The sequence below is a fragment of the Corylus avellana genome, chromosome 4 (genome assembly GCF_965113065.1).
Source record: "Corylus avellana chromosome 4, dhCorAvel1.hap1.2, whole genome shotgun sequence".
NCBI lineage: Eukaryota > Viridiplantae > Streptophyta > Magnoliopsida > Fagales > Betulaceae > Corylus > Corylus avellana.
In genome coordinates this window covers 9,133,387-9,154,361 of record NC_142493.1, presented here as the reverse complement: position 1 = coordinate 9,154,361, position 20,975 = coordinate 9,133,387, and the positions used below count along the sequence as shown (strand labels likewise).

Sequence of the window (20,975 nt, the reverse complement as noted above, 5' to 3'; positions counted from 1 at the left end):
CCAATGGTGGTATACCATACAATTATTAATAATTTCTGATTCTGAACATAATTGGTTCATAGATAAAACACATTGGGGCTCACAACATATGTTTAAAGATATGTCAATCAGTCAATTTATGTTAAAAATGCATACTTTATAGCGATGAAAATAATCAAGCTTGACAGTTAAATGTTTAGGTGTTCTCATGGGCAATTACTTTGCACGCGAATTTCAAGTATGAACTTCCCAAGAAGGTATTTTTTTTTTTTTTTTTCTTTTTCTCTATCATTAGTCAAGTTACGAAAACATAAAAATCCTAATTACCACTTAAAACCCTTAATCATACATTCTAACAGCTACCGTTTGCTCTGGCCATTAATTTGGCGTGACATAGTTGTATGGCTATTTTGTGGAATAAGAGAAATTTTCCCTTCTACCATATGGCTCTTTGATTAAAGGGTCTTAGTAGCTCTTATCAGTTAATTAATTTCAGTGACCTTACAAAATATATGGTAAATGGTGCAATTAAATAAGGAAGTGATAAAGCATGCATGCATATGGCTAACCCAATTTGACATCGATATGTGTGTCTTACAAACGAGAGTTGGCACGGGGCAAACTTTTGGTACCAAAGGAAAATCATTCCCAACTAAAAATCCTATCCGTCATCACTACTATAGTATGCTCAAGTAGAAAATGAAAAAAATGTATGGTAAACTAATGTGCACCTCACAAACCATAACCTGCTGGGTGATGGATTTCCCATGAAAGATGCCTGATGATGGTGAACAGACAACCTTTTCAAAGGGCATATTTATTTATCAGATTATGAAAGAAACCAATGGCTTGTTTGTACAACCCTACCCATAAAAGCTTTTCCTAAGGGCTTGTTTGCCAAAGGAAGTTAAAAAGGAGGCGGAGTTTTATTGTAGCAGATTTAATTGACGTAAGAAAAAAATTAGAATGTTTTGTATGAAAAAGTGAAAAAATTTTGTTTTGTAGTAATTTTTTTATTTGAATAGTGATAAAAAAATGATTGATGTGATGTAAAAAGTAAGAATGCTAAGGGCTAGCTTTGAGAAAAAGAGTATTAGAAATAATTTATGAGAAGTATTAGAGAGTCAAATAAATAAACCCCAAAAAATTTTCAAACTAATGTGACAAGAGTTTTTAAATTAAAAAAAAATATAATTTTCTCTCTTTTATCTACCACTCACGATTTGTCACATCAATTTAAAATTTTTTTAAAATTTATTTATTTAACTCTCTAACATTTCGTAATTAATAGACTTTGGCAAACAAGCACAGGGTGTTTGGTGTATTTAGAGTGATGATAGAGTTTACGCCCTTCGTGCATCAACAATGATGTAAAAAAACCTGGCGTGCATCATTGTTGATGCACGAAGGGCGTAAACTCTATCATCGCTCTTTCCAGAATTGTTGAATTGGTCAAAGTCAATGGACTGGTCAATGTCAAATTTGTCAATGAAGAGGTGCGAGCAAATGAAACTTTGCATCTTGAAAGGAAACTGTAATCATTCGGGCGGCTTAATTCAATAATGGATGGAGACAGAAATCTCAGCCGTACATCTTTCCCCCACTTTCAATCGGTTACTGGCCTATGCAAAATAACTACATCACCCGCACAGAACTTATCTATATGTCACCCGCCTTCTTCTGATCGGATCCAACATTTTATATATATTTATAGACTTGGCATTAAAAAAAAAAAAAAAAAAAACACAAAAAACCGTAAAAACAAAGTAAAATGCCTAAGCTAAATATATGGAAATTATTTTATATTGAAATCAAAATTTATAACTATTGTTACATAAGTTTGTAGGGTGATTTAACAAAAGTAATTTTTTTTTAACATGTCTACACAATAAGAAGAGATATTCAAACTAGTGACTTCCGTTTAATGAAGTGTAGTTTTCAGCCGATTGAACTACCCATTGGAGATTAACAAAAATACTCGATGCATATTATGAAATTTAATTTCCCAAACATGTGTCAAAGTCTTATTAATAGCTAACATGACATTCAATTGAAAGTTTCTGTTTCACTATATCAAATAAATTATTAATTGATATGTCATAGATGAGTCTTGAACGTCAAATTGTTATGTATGTATCTATGATTTGTAACTTCGAAGTTTCGGCTATGATTTTTTTAAAGCTTTTGCTTGTGATGCAAGAGTTTTATACTCATGATCTTTAATCAATTAATGAGACTGGAATGATTTTCTTTTTTTTTTAAAAAAAAAAAAAATTATAATATTGATTTTTCTTAAAAAAAAAAATTATTAAATTTCCTATTTTAAATATTTATCTTTCTTCTCCATCTTTTTTTTTTTTTTTTTTTTTTTTCACCTTCAATGATCATGCTTCATAAACATTTTAGTCAAACAATTGGGAAAACAAAAGATACAGACTTATATATTTATAACAATCTTTAGTAAATACTAAATACTTCATGTTAAAGAAAGTTCTTCAAGAAAAATTCTATTCATCAATATGAAGAGGCATACTAAAGGAATTTTTGACTTTTTTCTCCATCTTTTTATTTTTTATATTTTTTATTATTACTTAATTATCTAAATTAACTGTTTCATAACAAGTTAAGAGCATTTATTGGGTTAGCCAAAGGCCAAAAATAAAAAAGCATAAATAACAATTATTTATTTATGAACAGCCACTGTACAAGACACATAAACCTAAGAGTTTATATTTTTTTTTTTCTCAAATTTTTTATGAGGCGTGTTATACATCATATTTTTAATTATTTAATTTTATAAATTTAATGAATTATTATTAAATTTGTAAATTTATGTGAGTTTCATATAAATTTAATAGTAAATCAATATATTTATTATAGAAGATAGCTGATATAATGATTTTTATAAAAATAAAAAATTTTCCGGAAAGCAAGATTGAAAAGAAAAAATAAAAAATTATAGAATGATGGTGTGATCTTATTGGTTGGGGACAGAGCAACGTCACCAGCAAATGACCGACTTTTTTTTTCCTTATACAATTCGCCGTTGGTTCGTAATCTCTTTCTTCCTGCCTTCTCAAATTTGCTTCTTTTTCCCCACATATATATATATGTAAGAGAACCCATTTTGGTGAAGGGCGTTCAAAAGCTTAAGATTTGTGCTGTTGGGTGGTTTTCAGCAACAAACAATGGCTTTCACCAACGTCTCTTCTCCTTCAACAACAGCTCTCTCTCACCTACAGTATGTCCTTTTTTCATTTCGTTCTCCATCTAATGCTTTTATTTTGTACTTTTTTCACCTTTACATGTCGCATAATGATCCTTGGAGTTGAACTCCATCTGGGTTTTTGTTGGGTTTCTCTTAGAAATTACTCTTGTCAAATTTTGCACAATTCCTTGTTTGAATGCGATTTGCTTACAAAATATGTGCACGTTAATGATCCGTTGCGTCATATTTTCAAATTCGTCATCTTTATGATAGCAAAAGTAACATGTTGGTTTAACTATTTTGGTGTCTTTTGCTTTGCTTGGTCCGTGTTTGTCATAGATATTGTGTATGGGGATGTGGGTTTTCCCTTATATTGATCTGAATCCAACTTTTCTATGGATATGGAACTTTTAGTGCTAAAGAGAAGGTATAAGTTGTGACGCATATGCTATTATGTTGAATTAAATGTTTCTTCTCATTTTAATTGCTGAACAAATAGAGATGAAGAAAAAGAATCCATTGTCACTTGTTTCTGTAGTTTGGGTGGTGGAAAGGACAACCATGCTAAACCACACAATTTCATGAGCTTTATGAGTCTAGGCTTTTCCTTTGATGGGTCTTAGGTAATATAACTCGATTATTCGAATTTTGCTTCCTGTTTGATTTGTTCTCGGAAACAATTTTTTATTTTTTTTTCAAAAAGCTTTTGGAGAATGAATAAATAAATTCAAGAACATACCATCTCTAGTGGTTTCAGTTTCAGAGACAAAGAGCAAGATTCTCAGACAAAGACAAAGAGCAAGATTCTCTAGTGGTTTCGGTTAATGTCAAATGATTCTCAGAAAATACGCCTGTTAACGTATCTTTCTTCCAAAATAGGTTCCTTAAATGTGCTTTTGCAGTGTTTTTGATCTTTTGTGACTATAAAAAGAGAAAAGTCTTACTGGAGAATAGAACCAAAAAGACCCTCGATTTGCTGTTATATTCAATTCCTTCCTTTTCTCAGAAGCCAAAAGACCCTCGATTTGCTGTTTCTATTCATAGTAACTAGAGAGGACTTAAAAAAACTACCTTCTTGCGTGAAGGGCATTACATTGACGTGTCTTTTGAACATCTACCTATTTTACCCCTGTTCTAGCTGATATTAAGTTCCCTGCTCTTACTTGTGAACAAGAAAACATCTAACATTCTATCGAAGCACATGGAGCCTCATCTTATAATTCACTTTGTTCACATTGTGCAAATTACCCGGCAAGACTCCACGAAAACACTATAAGTCTTGACCCGACTATTTGGATTTGGCTACACAATTTCTCCACTTCTTTGCTATAATTTGTTTAATCACGGGCATCATTTCCATGTCCTTCTCATATCCTATCAAAAATACTAATATTTTGAGTTTCATGTTTGTGTAAAGATTTTTAGACTGTATCCACTTTTCAAGGCCATGATATTTTCTGGACATTGAGGGGTGCTTAAACTGAATACTTATCATGTTCTGCCATTAATAAATTTTAAAAAATATCAGGTTTTTGCTTTGTTATGTTCAGATTTCAGAAGTATTAATTGCATTGTGAACATTCTTAGTGAATATGCGATTATTACTACCAAGTTTTAAAGTCCTTCCTTTCTATTGCTTTCGCCTTTACTGTATTAACTACTGATGGACCTTCTATTGTATTTAGGGTATGCAAAAACATCAAATTGTTCAATGGTTTACACAGTGTGAATCCTTCTTTGGCAAAAGGGTATGCTTCTGATTTGCCCTTGATCCAACTGGGTGGAAAATTGTCCTTAAGTATTAAGGGTCTTGGTAGAACTAGAGCTACAGTGATCTCTGGAGAAGGTGACCTTCTGTCTTATGCCAACGAAAATAATGTCAAGGAAAATGGCACTCTCATTGGTGATCAATCAGTTGGAATTGAGATACAATCTGATGCAGTTGCATTCGGAACACTAGCAGCAGATACCATTCCTATAAGTAGTGGTTTTCCCGTTGATAATGATGAATTTGATTTGGATCACCCTACTGAAGGTTTTTCTTCCATCCCAGAGGCCATAGAGGACATTCGCCAAGGAAAGGTGGCCTGTTTCCTGAGTTTTGTCTTGTTACGAGATTTATTAGCAAATCTATTAGTGTTAGACTTTTGATTTTCTGCATATTTTAATAGTTATCTTTCCACCACTTATATTTCATGGCAATGCAGATTGTAGTGGTGGTGGATGATGAGGACAGAGAAAATGAAGGAGATTTAATTATGGCTGCACAATTGGCAACACCTGAAGCTATGGCTTTTATAGTGAAGTATGGAACTGGAATAGTGTGTGTCAGCATGAAAGGGGAAGATCTGGAGAGGTTACAAATCCCTTTGATGGTAACCCAGAAGGATAATGATGAGAAACTTTCTACTGCTTTCACAGTGACAGTGGTATGCACATTTCCTTGTTGACATTTCTATATTTGGAATTTCTTTCCCAGTCCAATATTTTTGTATTGGATATCATCTAGATTTGGAAATAAGACAAACCCCTATCCCACTGGGAGTCCTTTGAGCTTTTGAAATTCAATTGTTTCACCTAAAATTGCACTTATATAAGCTTTTAAACCATGCCATTCTAACAGATTGAAATGTAAATGTTAACTATATATCTAAGAGATATTGGTGATTGTGATGCTGGCAATAATGACAAAACCTTTTAAAAGCTTAATCTATCATCTCAAAGAAGTTGCTTCTGAGAGTTCGTTGTGATGTAAGAGGTTTAATTGAGCATTTTGCTCTACTGTAGTATGAATTAGCTTTATAAGCATTTATATGCGTAATCTTTTCTATGAATATAATGGATTTCCACTTTGTTAATCTAAGGATGTTGGTTTTGTAGGATGCCAAACATGGTACAACCACAGGGGTATCAGCTCGTGATAGGGCAACAACAGTATTGGCTCTTGCATCCAGAGATTCAAATCCTGATGATTTCAACCGCCCAGGCCATATTTTTCCGCTGAAATACAGAGATGGTGGTGTTTTGAAAAGAGCTGGGCATACAGAAGCTTCTGTTGATCTTGCCATGCTTGCTGGGTTTGACCCTGTTGGAGTTCTATGTGAGGTTGTGGATGATGATGGTTCCATGGCTAGATTACCAAAGCTTCGCCAATTTGCAGAGCAGGAGAACTTGAAAATTATATCTATTGCTGATTTGATTAGGTAAGATTTACCTGTGTTTTGGAGATTTTTACTTTATATTCATTTTACAAAAACATGTGGTTAACTTGCTTTTTTGATGTATTTATTCTTCATCTGTAGTTAAAAATGTATTACTAAGGAGAGCAACTTTCTTGATTTAACCCAGCCTCCTTTTAACAGTCAGCTGATTATTATATTGCAAATTTGCAATTTTGTTTTACAATATCATATGCTATGAAACAATAGATGTTATTGAAACCAAATGCACTTTTATTCGATTTCCGTAAGACCCTAAAATTTCTTTCCCAATTTAATCTGTAGTAATTGGTGTCAAAATTTTGGAATAGATGATAAATCTTAAATGCTGATATGCTCAGATATGGCTGGGGAATATGTGAAGGATTTTTGTCCCCAGTAGTTGAATGATTTACTCCTTTGACAATTGCACTGCAAAAACAGTGAGAGTGTCTTATATCACTTATTAGTTATTAAATCATTTTTAATTATTGATTAATTCATTTATCTTCAATATCACCTTGACTCTTACACCTCTCATTTATAGGATTAAAATGCCTTAGAGTATACTTTTGGCATATATGATAATGCTTGGTGCTCTAAGCAATGTTCTCGTTCTCTTCTTTGTAGATATAGCATTAGCACATTCTATGATCATTTTTTATTTTTTATTTTTTATTATTATTCTTCTTTCAAACAACAATGCTTATGACGTTGGCGTATGCTATGATCATACAAATAATTGCATTCTAATCATGTTGGTGGTGTCTATGTTCAGCTTCAGAGCTGCTGAGTCTGACATGTGAATACACCACCTTTAGTCACAAGCTTTCATATTGTTCTTTTTCTTTTTGGCTACACAATGTTAGTCTGTGCCATCTCAACAAATGCCAGTTACATGATTTGGAGCCTAATGAACTTTATTAGCCCTTTTCTGGAGTATAACTTATTCATTGGGTTGGTTCGTCACATAATAGATTCAACCTGCGTCAGAAACCTAGACCATGTGTTTTAATTACACAACTCTAAATAAATGCTAAGGAGATCATATAATATTATATTAGAGTGGGATTGTGTTAGAGAGGGTAAAAAATACTTTTAATACCAAGAAAGCTGGTATGTTTGGTAAAAAATTTCACAATTACTTCTTTATTTTTTTACTTTAAAAATGACAAAAATGCACTTTTGGGAAAAGCTTAAGATTGAAGCTTTTTCTATAAAGCTCCTTTTGACTTTAAAAGCCCTACTTCCTAATGCAATTTCAAACATGCTCTAAATGGATTCTTTCAAATAGTAAAAAGTTGATGATGAAGCGTCATCATGGGTTTTTTTGTTATGTGTCATCAGTGGCTCAATTCGAAATAAGAATTAAGAAAATCATATAATCTTTTGTTATGGTTTATGGATGCTTGCAAATAGTTAAAGCTGATCATGATAAAGCGCCATCATGGATTAGTGTTCATCTCTCTGTATGTCTTAAACATGTCTTTTAGATATGCCTGCTATATAAGTTATAGCTGTGGATCAAATTTTGTTTCTTGAATTTCAATGTCAAGTTTTGATCCCCAACTCTAGTCATCGTGAATTTTCAATATTTTCAACAGATGGTTGGAAAGTCTCCCCTCTTGGGTGCTTTGACCTTTCTGGTTGCTTAAGACTTGCATGACTTGGATGAGTATTATCAGGCTTCAAACAAAACTGGTACCTTTGGCCAACACAAACTGGATAATAAGGAGGCTTTCACCTCAAAATCTTTTGTCTGGGTCTTCAACACTGTATTTATGTGTGTGCTTGTGGGTCTGGTAACACGATGTGTTTGTTTGTTTGTTTTGAGGAGACCCAGGGGAGGGGGGAGTAAAGCTGGGGACTTTTAGTCAACTGTTTTACCCTTGCTTGCAAATAACTCTATGTTAGTATCCGTTTGATCTTCTTCAGTATGCATCACATGGTTATCTGGAAACCCATTTGTTCGGGATCTTTAGCATTTCTTAAGTCTTAACGTCTACATTGTGGTGTTTGCTACGTATCCTATTTGTAGTTTTGGTCCTTTTTCATTAAAACATAAAACAGGGCACTGTTCTAACATGGATAATAAACGCCAGGTATAGAAGGAAGAGAGATAAGTTAGTAGATCGCTCTGCTGCTGCCAGGATACCTACAATGTGGGGGCCATTTACAGCCTACTGTTATAGATCAATCATAGATGGGATTGAGCATATTGCAATGGTTAAGGTATGCAATGCTTGTAATTTTATTGCTCATTTTAACTTTTATTTATTTAATTTCATTGGAAGCAGAACCAAAATAAAATTAATTGAATGGCCGATGGTCTTTGGAGAACGGTTTAAATCTCACATCAGTAAATGAGTTGTATTTACCTATCAACAGTATAAGATAAAACTAGATAGATAGAAGGTACCATTAGGACTAGGGTACACAAATTCTTTTGGTACTAGGGTTTCCATCTTGTACTACGCGTTGACACAATCTGTTTTTCTTACATGTGTGTGTAAACACACACAGTATATGCATTACTCCGTATATGCATCAAAAAGACCGAGGTTTGTACAAATATTTAAAACCACCCATTATATAGATCCCATTTGGGTCAGCCATTTACAGCGTCAAAACTCTCACTGCTACCACTAGTGCTACCACTAGTGTAACACCCCAGTCCTATATTGGAAAAATGAGTTGCCTATATAGAGTTGGTGGTTTATAAAAAAATAGTTATGAGTGTTACGTTTCACATTGCTTAGTTACTAGGTGAAACAGAGTTTTATAAGTGATTCTAGGAAAGTTATAAATTGACTAGTCATTTTGAAACGATAGCGTAAATGTGACTAGCGCTTTTTTCTAGGTTATTACAACTAGCATGACCACTAAAATTTAAGAATGAATTTGATTTTTTTTTTCTTGAGGTATAAATTTCTTTTGACTATTATTCATTGTCGTAGTGATTTTAACAAAGCTAATGTGTAAACAGGGTGACATTGGAGATGGGCAAGATATTCTTGTGAGAGTGCACTCAGAATGTCTCACTGGAGATATATTTGGATCAGCCAGATGCGACTGTGGGAACCAGTTGGCGCTTGCCATGCAGCAGATTGAGGCTGCTGGCAGGGGTGTACTGGTGTACCTCCGTGGACATGAAGGGAGGGGCATTGGTTTGGGTCACAAACTTCGTGCCTATAATCTACAGGATGATGGGCGCGATACAGTAGAAGCCAACGAGGAGTTGGGATTGCCTGTTGACTCCCGAGAGTACGGAATTGGTGCTCAGGTACTCTGAAATAGGATTTCTTTTGAATTTCTCTTTGACAAAGCATTTGGCTTGATTTTTAATCCATAACACTTTGAAATGAAATCTTTCAGCGTGGCCTCCAAATGGCCAGGCTTTCAAATCTTACAACAATTTATTGGGCATTGGATCCCATTGATGATGGATAAATAAAGCACAACTTATTCATCCAAAAAATAAAAAATAAATAGAGCAGAAACTTTAAGATTATAGCATTATTGATCTCAATAAAAATAATTGACAGCTTATTTAATGTGCTATGGTAATTGTATATCAAGCTTTTAATCAAGAGTTAAAATGAATGTTTGCTTTGTTTAAATGCTGAACTCCAATAAAAAAAACTTGGAATACCTGTAATTTTACAGGTATAATTGACAGTTAATTTTACTATAAACAGAATCAACAGTTCCTAAAATGTTTGCTTGTACTTGCTATGGTCATGAAGAAGATTGAAGAAGACTTGGAACCTATTAACAGCAATGAGTAATGCTATATACCACACCATTATCCCGCTATGTTGATGTGGTATTGCCAATCTACCCTTAGATCAGCTCTTGATGGATTGGCAATACCACTTCAACATAGTGTAATAGTGATGTAGTATATAGTATTACTTAATAGCAATTCTAACCTGAAATACTTGGACATAAATTACGTGGGATTTGGATTAGGTACGGTAAAAAAACTACAGGAGATCTCTTTCTCTTTCGAGAGAGTAGAATTAAATTTGAACCATTAAAAAACTAGTAATTTTTATTTTTTTATTTTTTACAGCACCCAAGCCAAATTCTATTACGTGTACCATGCTTTGATATAAGTTTATTGGCTTCGTTGCTGCAGATGCTTAGGGATTTGGGTGTTCGAACGATGAAGCTGATGACAAACAACCCTGCTAAGTACGTCGGGCTTAAGGGTTATGGTTTGGCAGTTGTGGGCAGGGTCCCATTAGTAACTCCAATTACCAGGGATAACAAGAGATATTTGGAGACCAAGCGTGCCAAAATGGGACATGTCTATGGGTTGGAATTTAGCAGCCACTTAAGCAGTCTCATCAATGGCAATGGGAAGCCTAGTGCCAGTAATCCATCTGATGCTCTATCTGAAACATAACTCAGGTTGCCTGCCTCTTTTGGATAAAGGATTAAGGCCGCTTGCCCCCCTGACCGGTCCGCCGATTGTTCGTGCAGCAGGAAGTAGGAATTTTACTCACGTAAGTTGTTTCTGAATACAGCACTTCTGGCTTTGACAAAGGTGGTATTAATATTCATTCAAATGGATTAATGAGATACAATTCATTATTATGATTGCTATATATATATATATATATACACACACAGCCTGAATCCAAAATGTAGGTGCTTAGCCAAACTCATAAATTTTGTGGCAACTCTATTGTAATGCCATTGATTCTTTCTGTGTTAAGTGTATTTCTCAAGAAGGAAATCCTCCCAATTTTTTAAAGTGGATTCTCGTTGATGGCTTTATGAGTTTCTGAACTATGGCTTCTTGAAAACGTTACAACTGTTTGATTTCTCATTTTAATCTCTCCAAATCCAATGATTGTAATTGCAATCCGAAGTAAAGTTTGGTCAAGTGTTGTTACCACGCACAATAATTAATGAACAATATAGAATTGAAAAGAGATAAAGAGTCGATACACAAATTTACGTGGTTCGACAATTTGCCTACGTCTACAAAGAGGCGATTGTATTTTTTTTTCTTAATGATTCAAGGTTACATCTTATATATATATAGAAAAATCTTAAACCTTGTACGAACTTATTAAGGAAATTCTTAAAATATCCTGCTCTGTGAATGTCACTAGTGTGACGTTCACACCGCTCTCATCTACTTGACATTCTACTGGTATTAATATGAGCTACCAATTCTAACATCAAGCAACGTCCTTATTTTTTTTTTTTTTTTTACTCTTGATCCAGAATCATCGTAGTTATTGGTTATAGTATTATGAAGGACTGAAATAGAACTTGATCCGAGCTCTCTATGTCTAAATAAAGTATTGTTTTTAAGTTGCATTATGGGCAAAAAGGGTTTTATTAATTTATCATACATTCATACAAGTAATACAAAATTATATGTATGTATTAACGCGCGAACTGTATAGGATGAGCTTTTATATGAGATGTGTAGAGAACATGATAGTGGCTCAAGACAGACAAAAAAACACACTCTTTAAGAAAAAGTTGAGCATGAAAAGTTTTTTGGGGCAGAGCACTCTTAATTAGGCTAGCTAAACTACTTTGAGTAGCTAAAATGTTAAAAATGGTTTAAAAGGCTCTGCATCAGGCTCACCAATTTGCTTAAAATTTTGGTGAGCTTTATCAAATAAGAAATAATAGAAAAAAAAAAAAAAAAAAAAAACCCGAAAAAGTGTTATTTATTCTCTATCCTCTCAACAATCATGGCTGTATTTTCCAATGAATCGATTTTTCAAATAAGTTTCTAATATTCTAGCAGATAAGATTAAAAGTAGTGAGTAGACTTTGGAGACTTTTCTTGGGCAGAGGTGATGCGTGTTCAGAGTGATAAATCGTTTGGCTTAAGCCAAACATTTTCTTTGCTGCGTGAAAAATATCATTCCAATCCAAACCCATTTTTAATGCAGCAGAAAAAATGTTTGGCTTACGCCAAACGGTTCATCACTCTAAACACGCCTCACCTCTGTCCAAGAAAAGTCTCATAAATCTACTCACTACTTTCAATCTTATTTACTACAGTATTATGAACCTATTTGAAAAATCGATCCGTTAGCAAACACAGCCATATGTTTGTGTGCTCAACAAATAGTTTGTCGTGCTTATAAAATATCTTATTGTTTAAACCAAAAAAAAAAGAGTAAAAATACTCCCTTTGGAAAAAAATAAAATGAAAACATTTCTTTTTTGTGGAACCAAGTTTACGCCCTTTTCTTTTTCTCTTTCTTTCACTTTATTTTTTTAATCTTTTATATATTATGTCACTTTTGAAACTGCATGTGCATGTGGTCCCACTGTGTCGCCAACCCCAACCTATCCACGACCATCTATTTTTCGACCGTTACGAGCAGGTAGCATCCTACGGTCCGCATCTCTCGCTTTATTCAAAACCACGTCTACTTCCGAGATCCAATATCCAAATCGTCCAAAAAATAATCTAAAGAAGTATCTCCGCCGTCCGATGCTCCTCGAGCTCCGTGATCGAGACGTTAACGCAATCACTACCAGGATTCACTCTCCTCTATATAAGCACTCGCTCTCCCTTTCCCTCTTCGTCTCACACTCAGCAATACACTGTGAAGCTTCTTCTTCTTCTTCTTATACCTTGTGAAGCTTCTTCAATGGCTCGCCTAAGCTCTGTTACTTTGATGCTAGTGCTGGTTCTTCTTGTGGGTTCCACCGTGGCCCTGTCTCCGGCAAAATCTCCTTTGTTGAGTCCCAAGTCTCCGGCGCATTTGCATTCGCCATCGCCGTCGCCGTCGCCGGTTCCTTCTGAGGCTCCGGCGAGCTCTCCCGCGTCGATTGCTGCTCCGCCGTCAGAAGCTCCTGGGCCGGCCCAGAACAGCGCCGTTTTGAACCGGGTCGGGTTCGCTGGATCCGTTGCCGTTGGGGTATTCGCTGCGGCTTTGGTCTTCTAGAATGTTCTAAGAGAGTTACCGTTGAGGGTTTTGTGGTTTGTTGGAGGGGGAATGAGTGGGTCTTATGACTCTTATTGTATTTATTTATTTATTTATTGGGTTTATTAGTTTGATTTTCCCTCTTCCGAGGTTTACATTTGCGTGATGTTTTTATGGTGGTGGTCTTAAATCTTAATAACATCAAGACATGTATTTGAATACATTAATTTGATGAAAATGTTCGCCATTTACTCCGAAATGAGTTGAATTCTTTGAAAAATGAGTTGTATAGATAGACTTGGGTAAAATTTTCCTATATACCACACCATTACATTTATCTTATTTCTATTATACTAAAAATCAAATTTAGTTAAATCTTTTTTGATAATGTTATTTAATAAATTGCGTATACCTCGATCATGTACGGTGAAAATAATTTTTTTTTTTTTTTTTTTAACAAGTATTAATCTAAGGGTTAAATTTTATTGATATCATCATGTTGTATGACAATAAATATAAGAGTAAATATAATATTATTTTTTATTTTTATTGTTTATAAGACTGATTTTAAGGATAGATCGGCAATGTTAAGTCAACATAATAAAAAATAATGAAATAATAATGTGATATATAACTTGATTCTTTTTCAAATTTATTTTATCTTGATTTGGTCCTGACTTAAACGGTTCATTGGTATAGCCAAGTATATGTGGCGTTTTGTCGTAACATTTGGTAAATAGAAATTAATTTTTTGATTGAAAATGATCATGCAAAGGACATCTTATAAAAATCTGTGTCGACAGAGATTCCAAATCTTATCAAAATCTTCTCCCAAAGTCAAGCCTCCTTGTAATCCCATGTACGGTGAAGCTCAAGCAGCCTTCTTGGCTGTTTCCTTGGCAGCTTCATTGCATCGGGATAATTTCACTTTAAAAGGAGGTTCCCTTATTGTTATCTTAGCTTTTCAGCGTCCTACTAATGTTTTGGATTGACATATTGAATATGTAATGTTTGATACGTTATCACTTATTTCAACCTCCTCTCTTTGAGAGGCCAGAAAAGTTGACAAAAGTGTAAACTTCTGCGTCCATCAAGTAACATAGGGCGGTGACAAAAGTTATCTCAGGCTACATTTCCTCTTTGTTCTCGACTTTCTTCTCTATTCCCATCTCTAATGAAAAAGATACACCCCTTCTTTCCCCTCCTTGCGAGGGTTTTGTGTTGTTGGTTCTTTTCTATTAAGTGGTTTGTTTTAAAAAGACAAAAAGGTCGAAACAGCTACGCGTGCTGGCAATTTTAGATGACTTCAATTTTTTAAACAAATAAATCTATAAGGACAAGAATAGTAATATTAGATTTTTCAGTTGTGAATTTATGATAGTGCAAATTGCAATAAATATTTAAATAATAGACCAAAAATAGACGGTCTATTAAATATTTTGGTGTGCAAAAATAGACCAAAAAATGGAATAGATATATTCCTTTGAAATACTTATTCCATTGTGACATTTTCATTCCAATGAATATATCAATTTCAAAGTAATAGCTATTCTCTTTAGAGTAAGGTAATAATTCTTCTTAGAGTCTTCTCAAATATGATGTACCTTTTAAAATCACTAATAAATCAAAATTTAATAATAATCATCTTAAGGGAGGCCATGGCCACCCTCAACATGCCATTTGGTCGGGTCTTATCGACTAATTCTTGAAGTTCTTTTTTTTTTTTTTTTATTTTAATTTTTAGAGAAATTGAGTGAATCTTATAATAAATTAACTTAAGCATAACGCTCTACAGATATGATGTCAGAAATACAATGGGAAACTTCCTCAATAAGACCTTTTTCCAAACTCAAAGATAAAGCTTCCTTAGCTAAGTAGTGGGTTGCACCATTTTGATATTGTCTGACATGGTTAACCTTCCATGCTTGCAGGCCATTTAAAGCCTTGCGAGCCTCCTCTATAATGTGACCATAATGACTTCAATTTTTTCATCCTGTCGCAGTGCCTAGACCACTTGGAGCGCATCTCCTTCCAGGATCACCCAATGAAAACCTAACTCTCCACAAAAGAGAACAGCCCTCAATGCCACCAATGCCTCTGCTATATCAGGTTCGATGATATAGTCTTTTGGTGCTGACAAAGTTGTCAACACCTCTCCCATACTATCTCGGATTATAACACTATACCCATTTTCCTTCTGTGCTTATCTACGGCTGCATCCCAATTGACTTTAACAAAGTCATCTTTTGGGGCTTCCCAACAAAAAACCTTTGTATTATCCCTCTTTATTACTCCCTTGATCTTGGAGTTAGCTATATGGTAGGCCTCAAAAGACTCAATTGCATTCTTAACCACTACATTGCTAGGACTAACCTTTTTCCCATGAACCAAAGCATTCCACCTTAGCCATATACTCCGAGCAACCACCGCCATGACTTCCATCTCCTCCTTATCCAAATAATGACAAAGCTCCTCAACAATGATCACAAAATTGTCGTGCATTATTCTTCTCTTTTGAATCTTACCACACATGCTCCATACTATCTGTACAGTAGGACAATCCCACAGCACATGACTTATAGTTTTTGACTCTACCTCGCAATTTGGGCATAGAGGATCCTCATTGATCTTTCGTCGAAAGAGATTAGCTTTTGTAGCCAAGGCATTATGACAAGCTCTCCATAGAAAAACCTTGACGATATTAGGCGTATTCATTCACTAGATTTGTTTCCATATCATTTGTTGCCCTATGCGAGAGCATTCCCCTTTATTTGACTCTATAATCTCTTGTGTCTCTCTAAAAATGAGATGACTTTAAAATCACAATTTGATTAAAAATTAAAAGTGATAAATCACAAGCACAATGGTGATTTTAAAAGTCACATCATTCATGAAGGGATATAAGAGTGACACAATAGTGATTTCTAGCATTATTCGGCCTTATCACTTTGAGTAATTATAAAAGTTACTCTTGTGTCACTCTAAAAATGAGGTGACTTTTAAAATCATCATTTGATTAAAATTCAATAATGATCAATCACAAGGCCAATGATAATTTTATAAGCTACATCATTCTTAAAATGACACAAAAGGAATACAAGAATGGCTTTTAACATTACTATCACTCCCGTATAATGGTTGAAAGTGGCGCAGACCAAGAAAAGGGAATGATAGAACTCAAGGAATTCTATCTATCAATGTAAGTAAGAAAATAACATAAAATTAAAAGAGAAAGAGAGAAGGGAATGATCTTTCAGAGGGAATCGGGCTCATAGTATTACTCAAACAATTGAATTATTCCTTGACATTCTACCATATTTATAGCTTATTATAGGGGAAAGTCAACCTCAATATGGAAAGATAAACATGGTATCAAAATCAGCAATTGCATAGTTTTCCAAATATAGAGGAATCAAGTGAGAAAAATATTTTGAAATTCTAACATTCACCCGCCCTTAAAAATAATGATAACACAAATGTTATGGCTTGAGCTGCCAAGAGACAAAAACACAGAGGAAGGAAGAATGGCTTCATCGTTTTTCCCTCTTCCCCCCTTTTATGTCCCTCTTCTTCTTTCTCTCCTGGTAGCAGTACTCGGTATCTTCTATGTAGTCTATTTTGGTCTCCGTTTTGGAGGTTTTGTTTTAGATCTAGATCTAGTTTTTTGTGCTCAATTCTACTTGTCCCGATTGATTTCTCTGCTTTCCATTGCTTCTACGCTGATCAACCACGGAGTCTCGCGTGCTGGAGTGTGTTTCTCATGCGCCAAGTCATGTCTTCTCAGGAATGTCTACAATGCCGTGCTCCTCCGCTACTGCTTCGGGTGAGGTTTTGTTGTTTTAAGTTTTTGTTTTGATTTATTTTTTATTGTTTTGTAATGGCTTTTGGGTTGAGGACTCTAGTTGACTCTTGACCTTTGGGTTGAGAAGGATTAGATTGGTGTGTGAGTTTATCTCTCACAACCGGAAAAGAAGTATTGAGAATTTGGGCTACCCATGTCTTACATTTAATCTGCTCGGAGCAGATCTGTTTCATAACTGAAGTTGTAAATAATTTAGCAGAAGTTGATGTCATAGATAAGATTTGATTGTAAGAATTTTCTGATTGTATCTATGACTTTGTAATTTCATAGCATTTGACTATGTTTTATTATAGCTTTATGCTATGTGATGTAATTGCTTTTATGATCTTGATCTTTTATCAAAGAATTCTAAAAGATTCTCATTCAAAAAAACACAAATGCTTAAGAAAAATGTATCTTTGATCCCTATGGTTTGGGGTATTGACAAATAACTCCATGGGGTTTAAAAAGTGACAAAACACTCTTTATAATAAGCAACCAAAAAAAAAAAAAAAAAAAAAAAAAGGTCAATGTCGTTAAAAATTTGACAAAATTTGTTATCTATCACGTCAACACCAATCATATTGTAACTTACAACACTTATAATAAAAATAAAAAATTAATTAAAGATAGAAAAAAATATATATAAAATTAATTGATATTAATTATTTTTAGGGGAAAATACATTTATACCCTTGAACTATCCACCCATTTGCACTTAGACCCCCCCAAACTTTCAAATTGTTGCAATTCGACCATTCTGACTTTTTTTTTCCCCAAAATGCCCCCATCGCAAGTTTTTTTCTTTTTTTTTAAAAAAAAAATTTTAAATTAAGGGGTGGGCGGCCACCCCAGTTGGGCCTAGGGGTGGCTTCGGTTACCCCAGACTGGACACCCCTTAATTTTTAATTTTATTTTTATTTTTAATTTTATTTTTTTTTTAACTTTGGATGGGAGCATTTTGGGAAGAAAAAAAGAAGTAAAAATGATCGAATTGCAATAATTTGGAAGTTTGGAGGGGTCAAGTATCCCTTTTTAAATATTGGAGATCAAAGTGCAAATGTGTAGATAGTTAAGGGGGAAAAATATATTTTTTTTCCTTGTTTTTAACAAAAAACGGACCCTTTGGCCTTTGTTGATCTGGAGTTTGGAACCCACCGTCATTGATGAAGTGAAGACTGGAGCATACCTTCAGCTTTTCCACCCGGAGCAACTCATCAATGGCAAGGAAGACACTGCCAAAAACTTTGCCCAAGGGCATTACACTGGTAAATATTTAGCTCCCTTCAATTCCCTGCATTTTTCTAAGCTATTTATGTTATAATATAATTAAATGATTAAATTTATTTTCTCTTTTCAACTTAAACTTTTGAAAAAAGTGACAATTTAACAATTTTAGTGTCACTTTTTGTTGACAATCCTCTCTCTCTCTCTCTCTCTATATATATATATATATATATATTGTTTTATGCTGCAGTTGGGAAAGAGACTGTTGATCTTTGCTTCGACCGGATCCAGCAGACAACAGTACAGGAGTACTGTTCTTCCTGTTCTTGTTTCTTTCCTTTGATGTGTTACCTGTTGTGGGGGGCTGGTTCAAGTTTTTTTATTTTTTATTTTTTTAATGTTTTTAATTTTTAAATATTTTTAATTTTTTATTATAAATAACACATATCATAATATGATTAGTTCTAATATGGCACATAACGGATTCTGTCAATTTTTTTTTTTTTATGCCAATAATTTCTTACTTTAGGGACTATTTTGTCGCTTTTTAACCCTAAAATTTATGTCACAACCCCAAACCACATAACAAAAGTGCATTTTTTCCTTTTTTAGTTGAATGCTATAATTTAAATTCTAACTATAGATTATAAATTATAATGGTCAATAATAATCAACTCATATTTTTTAGTCATTCAAAATATTTGAAGTAAGATATACATGATCATGTTCAAACGCATTAACACATGACATGAGAGTAACAGTTACACTACTTTCTAGTATAGATTTTGTGAATGGCATCTCATCTCATTTGTATGAATGAGATGCCATATAGGTTTGTTTATAAATATATGGCGATAATATTTTTATTTTATATTTTGAAATATTGGAGGAAATCAAATGGTTGTAAGAGCATCTTCAACAAAGTTAGGTATAATAGCTAACAAAAAATGCAATTCGTTACTTTATTCAATACAAGTCACATTATTTATTCTTTTCTATACTTTCTTTAAATATTATTTTTTATTTTTTTATTATATTCTTATCAACACACATATTCTTTTAACATTCACATTTTGAGCAATTGTAGGGCTTGTTGTACTTCTTGGAGTCAAATTTCTTCGGTTGGATTACACAAGTTTCAAAAAAATAATCACAAGTATAATGGGCAACTCCATTCATCACAAGTTTGGCTCACTATGAAAGTCAAAACCAAATACTAATATCAAACATGTTAGTTTTATTTTTTTGTCTTGGCTGGATTCATGTGAACAAAATACCTGTGGTTAACATGTTCGATTTAAGTGTGCAGTGAGAGCCTCGTCCGCAACCCTGTCTGCAGCCGTCCGGACAAGAAGGCTGAATCTGAATTACATAAACCTTCATATGGAACCTCGCCTGCAATGCCCTTTGGACGAGAGCCTCATTTGCAGTCTTGTTTGCAAGCCGTCTGGACACGCCGTGCCAGAAAACTAGGATTTAATGTTTTTAATCTAGTTATGTTCTGACGAGACTGTAGATCGTTCAGACACCCCATGTAAATGTAGTCTTCTTGAACAGAGTTTGTATCACACTAGACTAGGGGTCTATAGCCTATTTATATTAAACTATACAGAGGTGTATAAGTACGAATTCTGAATCTAGAGTTCGAGAGATTTGTATTAAGAGAGTCTTTGTTTTAGAGCGTTAATTGTCTCTCTTAGATTTAGGAAATTAGGATCGTTTGATTGTCCTTGGTGATAAAGCAATTGAAGTCAACCGGATTTCCGGTGAAACGATATCACATAGAAGGAATAGTCTAGAAGTTCTGGGAGAACTATTGCGGTAGTTGATAAGTCAGTAGTTGGTAAGTGGGTCACTTGTCTAGTACACATGAGTGTCAAGTACAAAGGTTTTGTAAGTTTTTGACATTGTGTAATTTCTCATTATTATATTGATTTAGTGATTTCTTGGATTTGGCTACCCTATAGAGGTTTTACATTTTAGAGAGTTCTCTAAATGATTTTATCTTCATAAACGAATCTTTGTGTTCATGATTAATTGATTTTACATTCCACATATATTTGTTGAACTCTCTATTAATTCCTGATTGAGGGTGTTCTGGATTCGTATCAGATTTCAAAACATAATAGATTCATTTGTAATTTATTAAAAAAAGAGAACTTGAAAGAAAAACGGAATTACAACAAAATACGCAAAAAAATAAAATAAAATTGAACACTCATTAAGTACGATCTCTAAAATATTTCTTATAAAACAAAATGAATGGTAATATGGTATCACTAATCATATTAACAACACACTTTTTAATAAACTACAAGCCCAATTCACTTGCTCCACAAAATCAAATGCAAATACAATAAAAACAGAAAGTCAACCAACCTTGATATTGGCCTTAATTTCCGAAGCGCGCAGGCAGGGTGTTCAATGGGTCCTCATCTAAAGCTAAAATATGCATACCCACAAAAAAACTTATCCTACCCCACATCTTCACCCACCAAACTACCTCTTTGGTTGTCCACAGTCATTGAGAGCAAAGTTTCAATTTTGAATGTTGGGACTCAATTTTTTAAGCCTTTTTTTTTCTACCAAATCTAGAAGACAAAAAGTAT

General features: G+C 33.9%; 1 protein-coding gene across 1 annotated transcript; it reads left to right on the top strand.

Annotated features, from left to right (window-relative positions):
* The first annotated feature begins 3,060 nt into the window (after positions 1 to 3,060).
* Positions 3,061 to 11,221, top strand: GCH (GTP cyclohydrolase II). Its single transcript, XM_059592054.2, has 7 exons — positions 3,061 to 3,220; positions 4,873 to 5,269; positions 5,395 to 5,616; positions 6,068 to 6,390; positions 8,487 to 8,616; positions 9,371 to 9,667; positions 10,526 to 11,221. Exons 1-7 carry the CDS (start codon positions 3,168 to 3,170, stop codon positions 10,793 to 10,795), a joined length of 1,692 nt encoding a protein of 563 aa, XP_059448037.1. The 5' UTR covers positions 3,061 to 3,167; the 3' UTR covers positions 10,796 to 11,221.
* Positions 11,222 to 20,975: the final 9,754 nt, after the last annotated feature.

What these genes read in the sequence shown, in the direction of transcription:
- GCH (XM_059592054.2), top strand. Translation starts at nt 3,168, where the DNA reads ATGGCTTTCACCAACGTCTCTTCTCCTTCAACAACAGCTCTCTCTCAC. An exon ending in ACAGCTCTCTCTCACCTACA is followed by an intron (nt 3,221 to 4,872) that starts GTATGTCCTTTT and finishes TATTGTATTTAG; the next exon opens with GGTATGCAAAAACATCAAAT. An exon ending in TCTATTGCTGATTTGATTAG is followed by an intron (nt 6,391 to 8,486) that starts GTAAGATTTACC and finishes AATAAACGCCAG; the next exon opens with GTATAGAAGGAAGAGAGATA.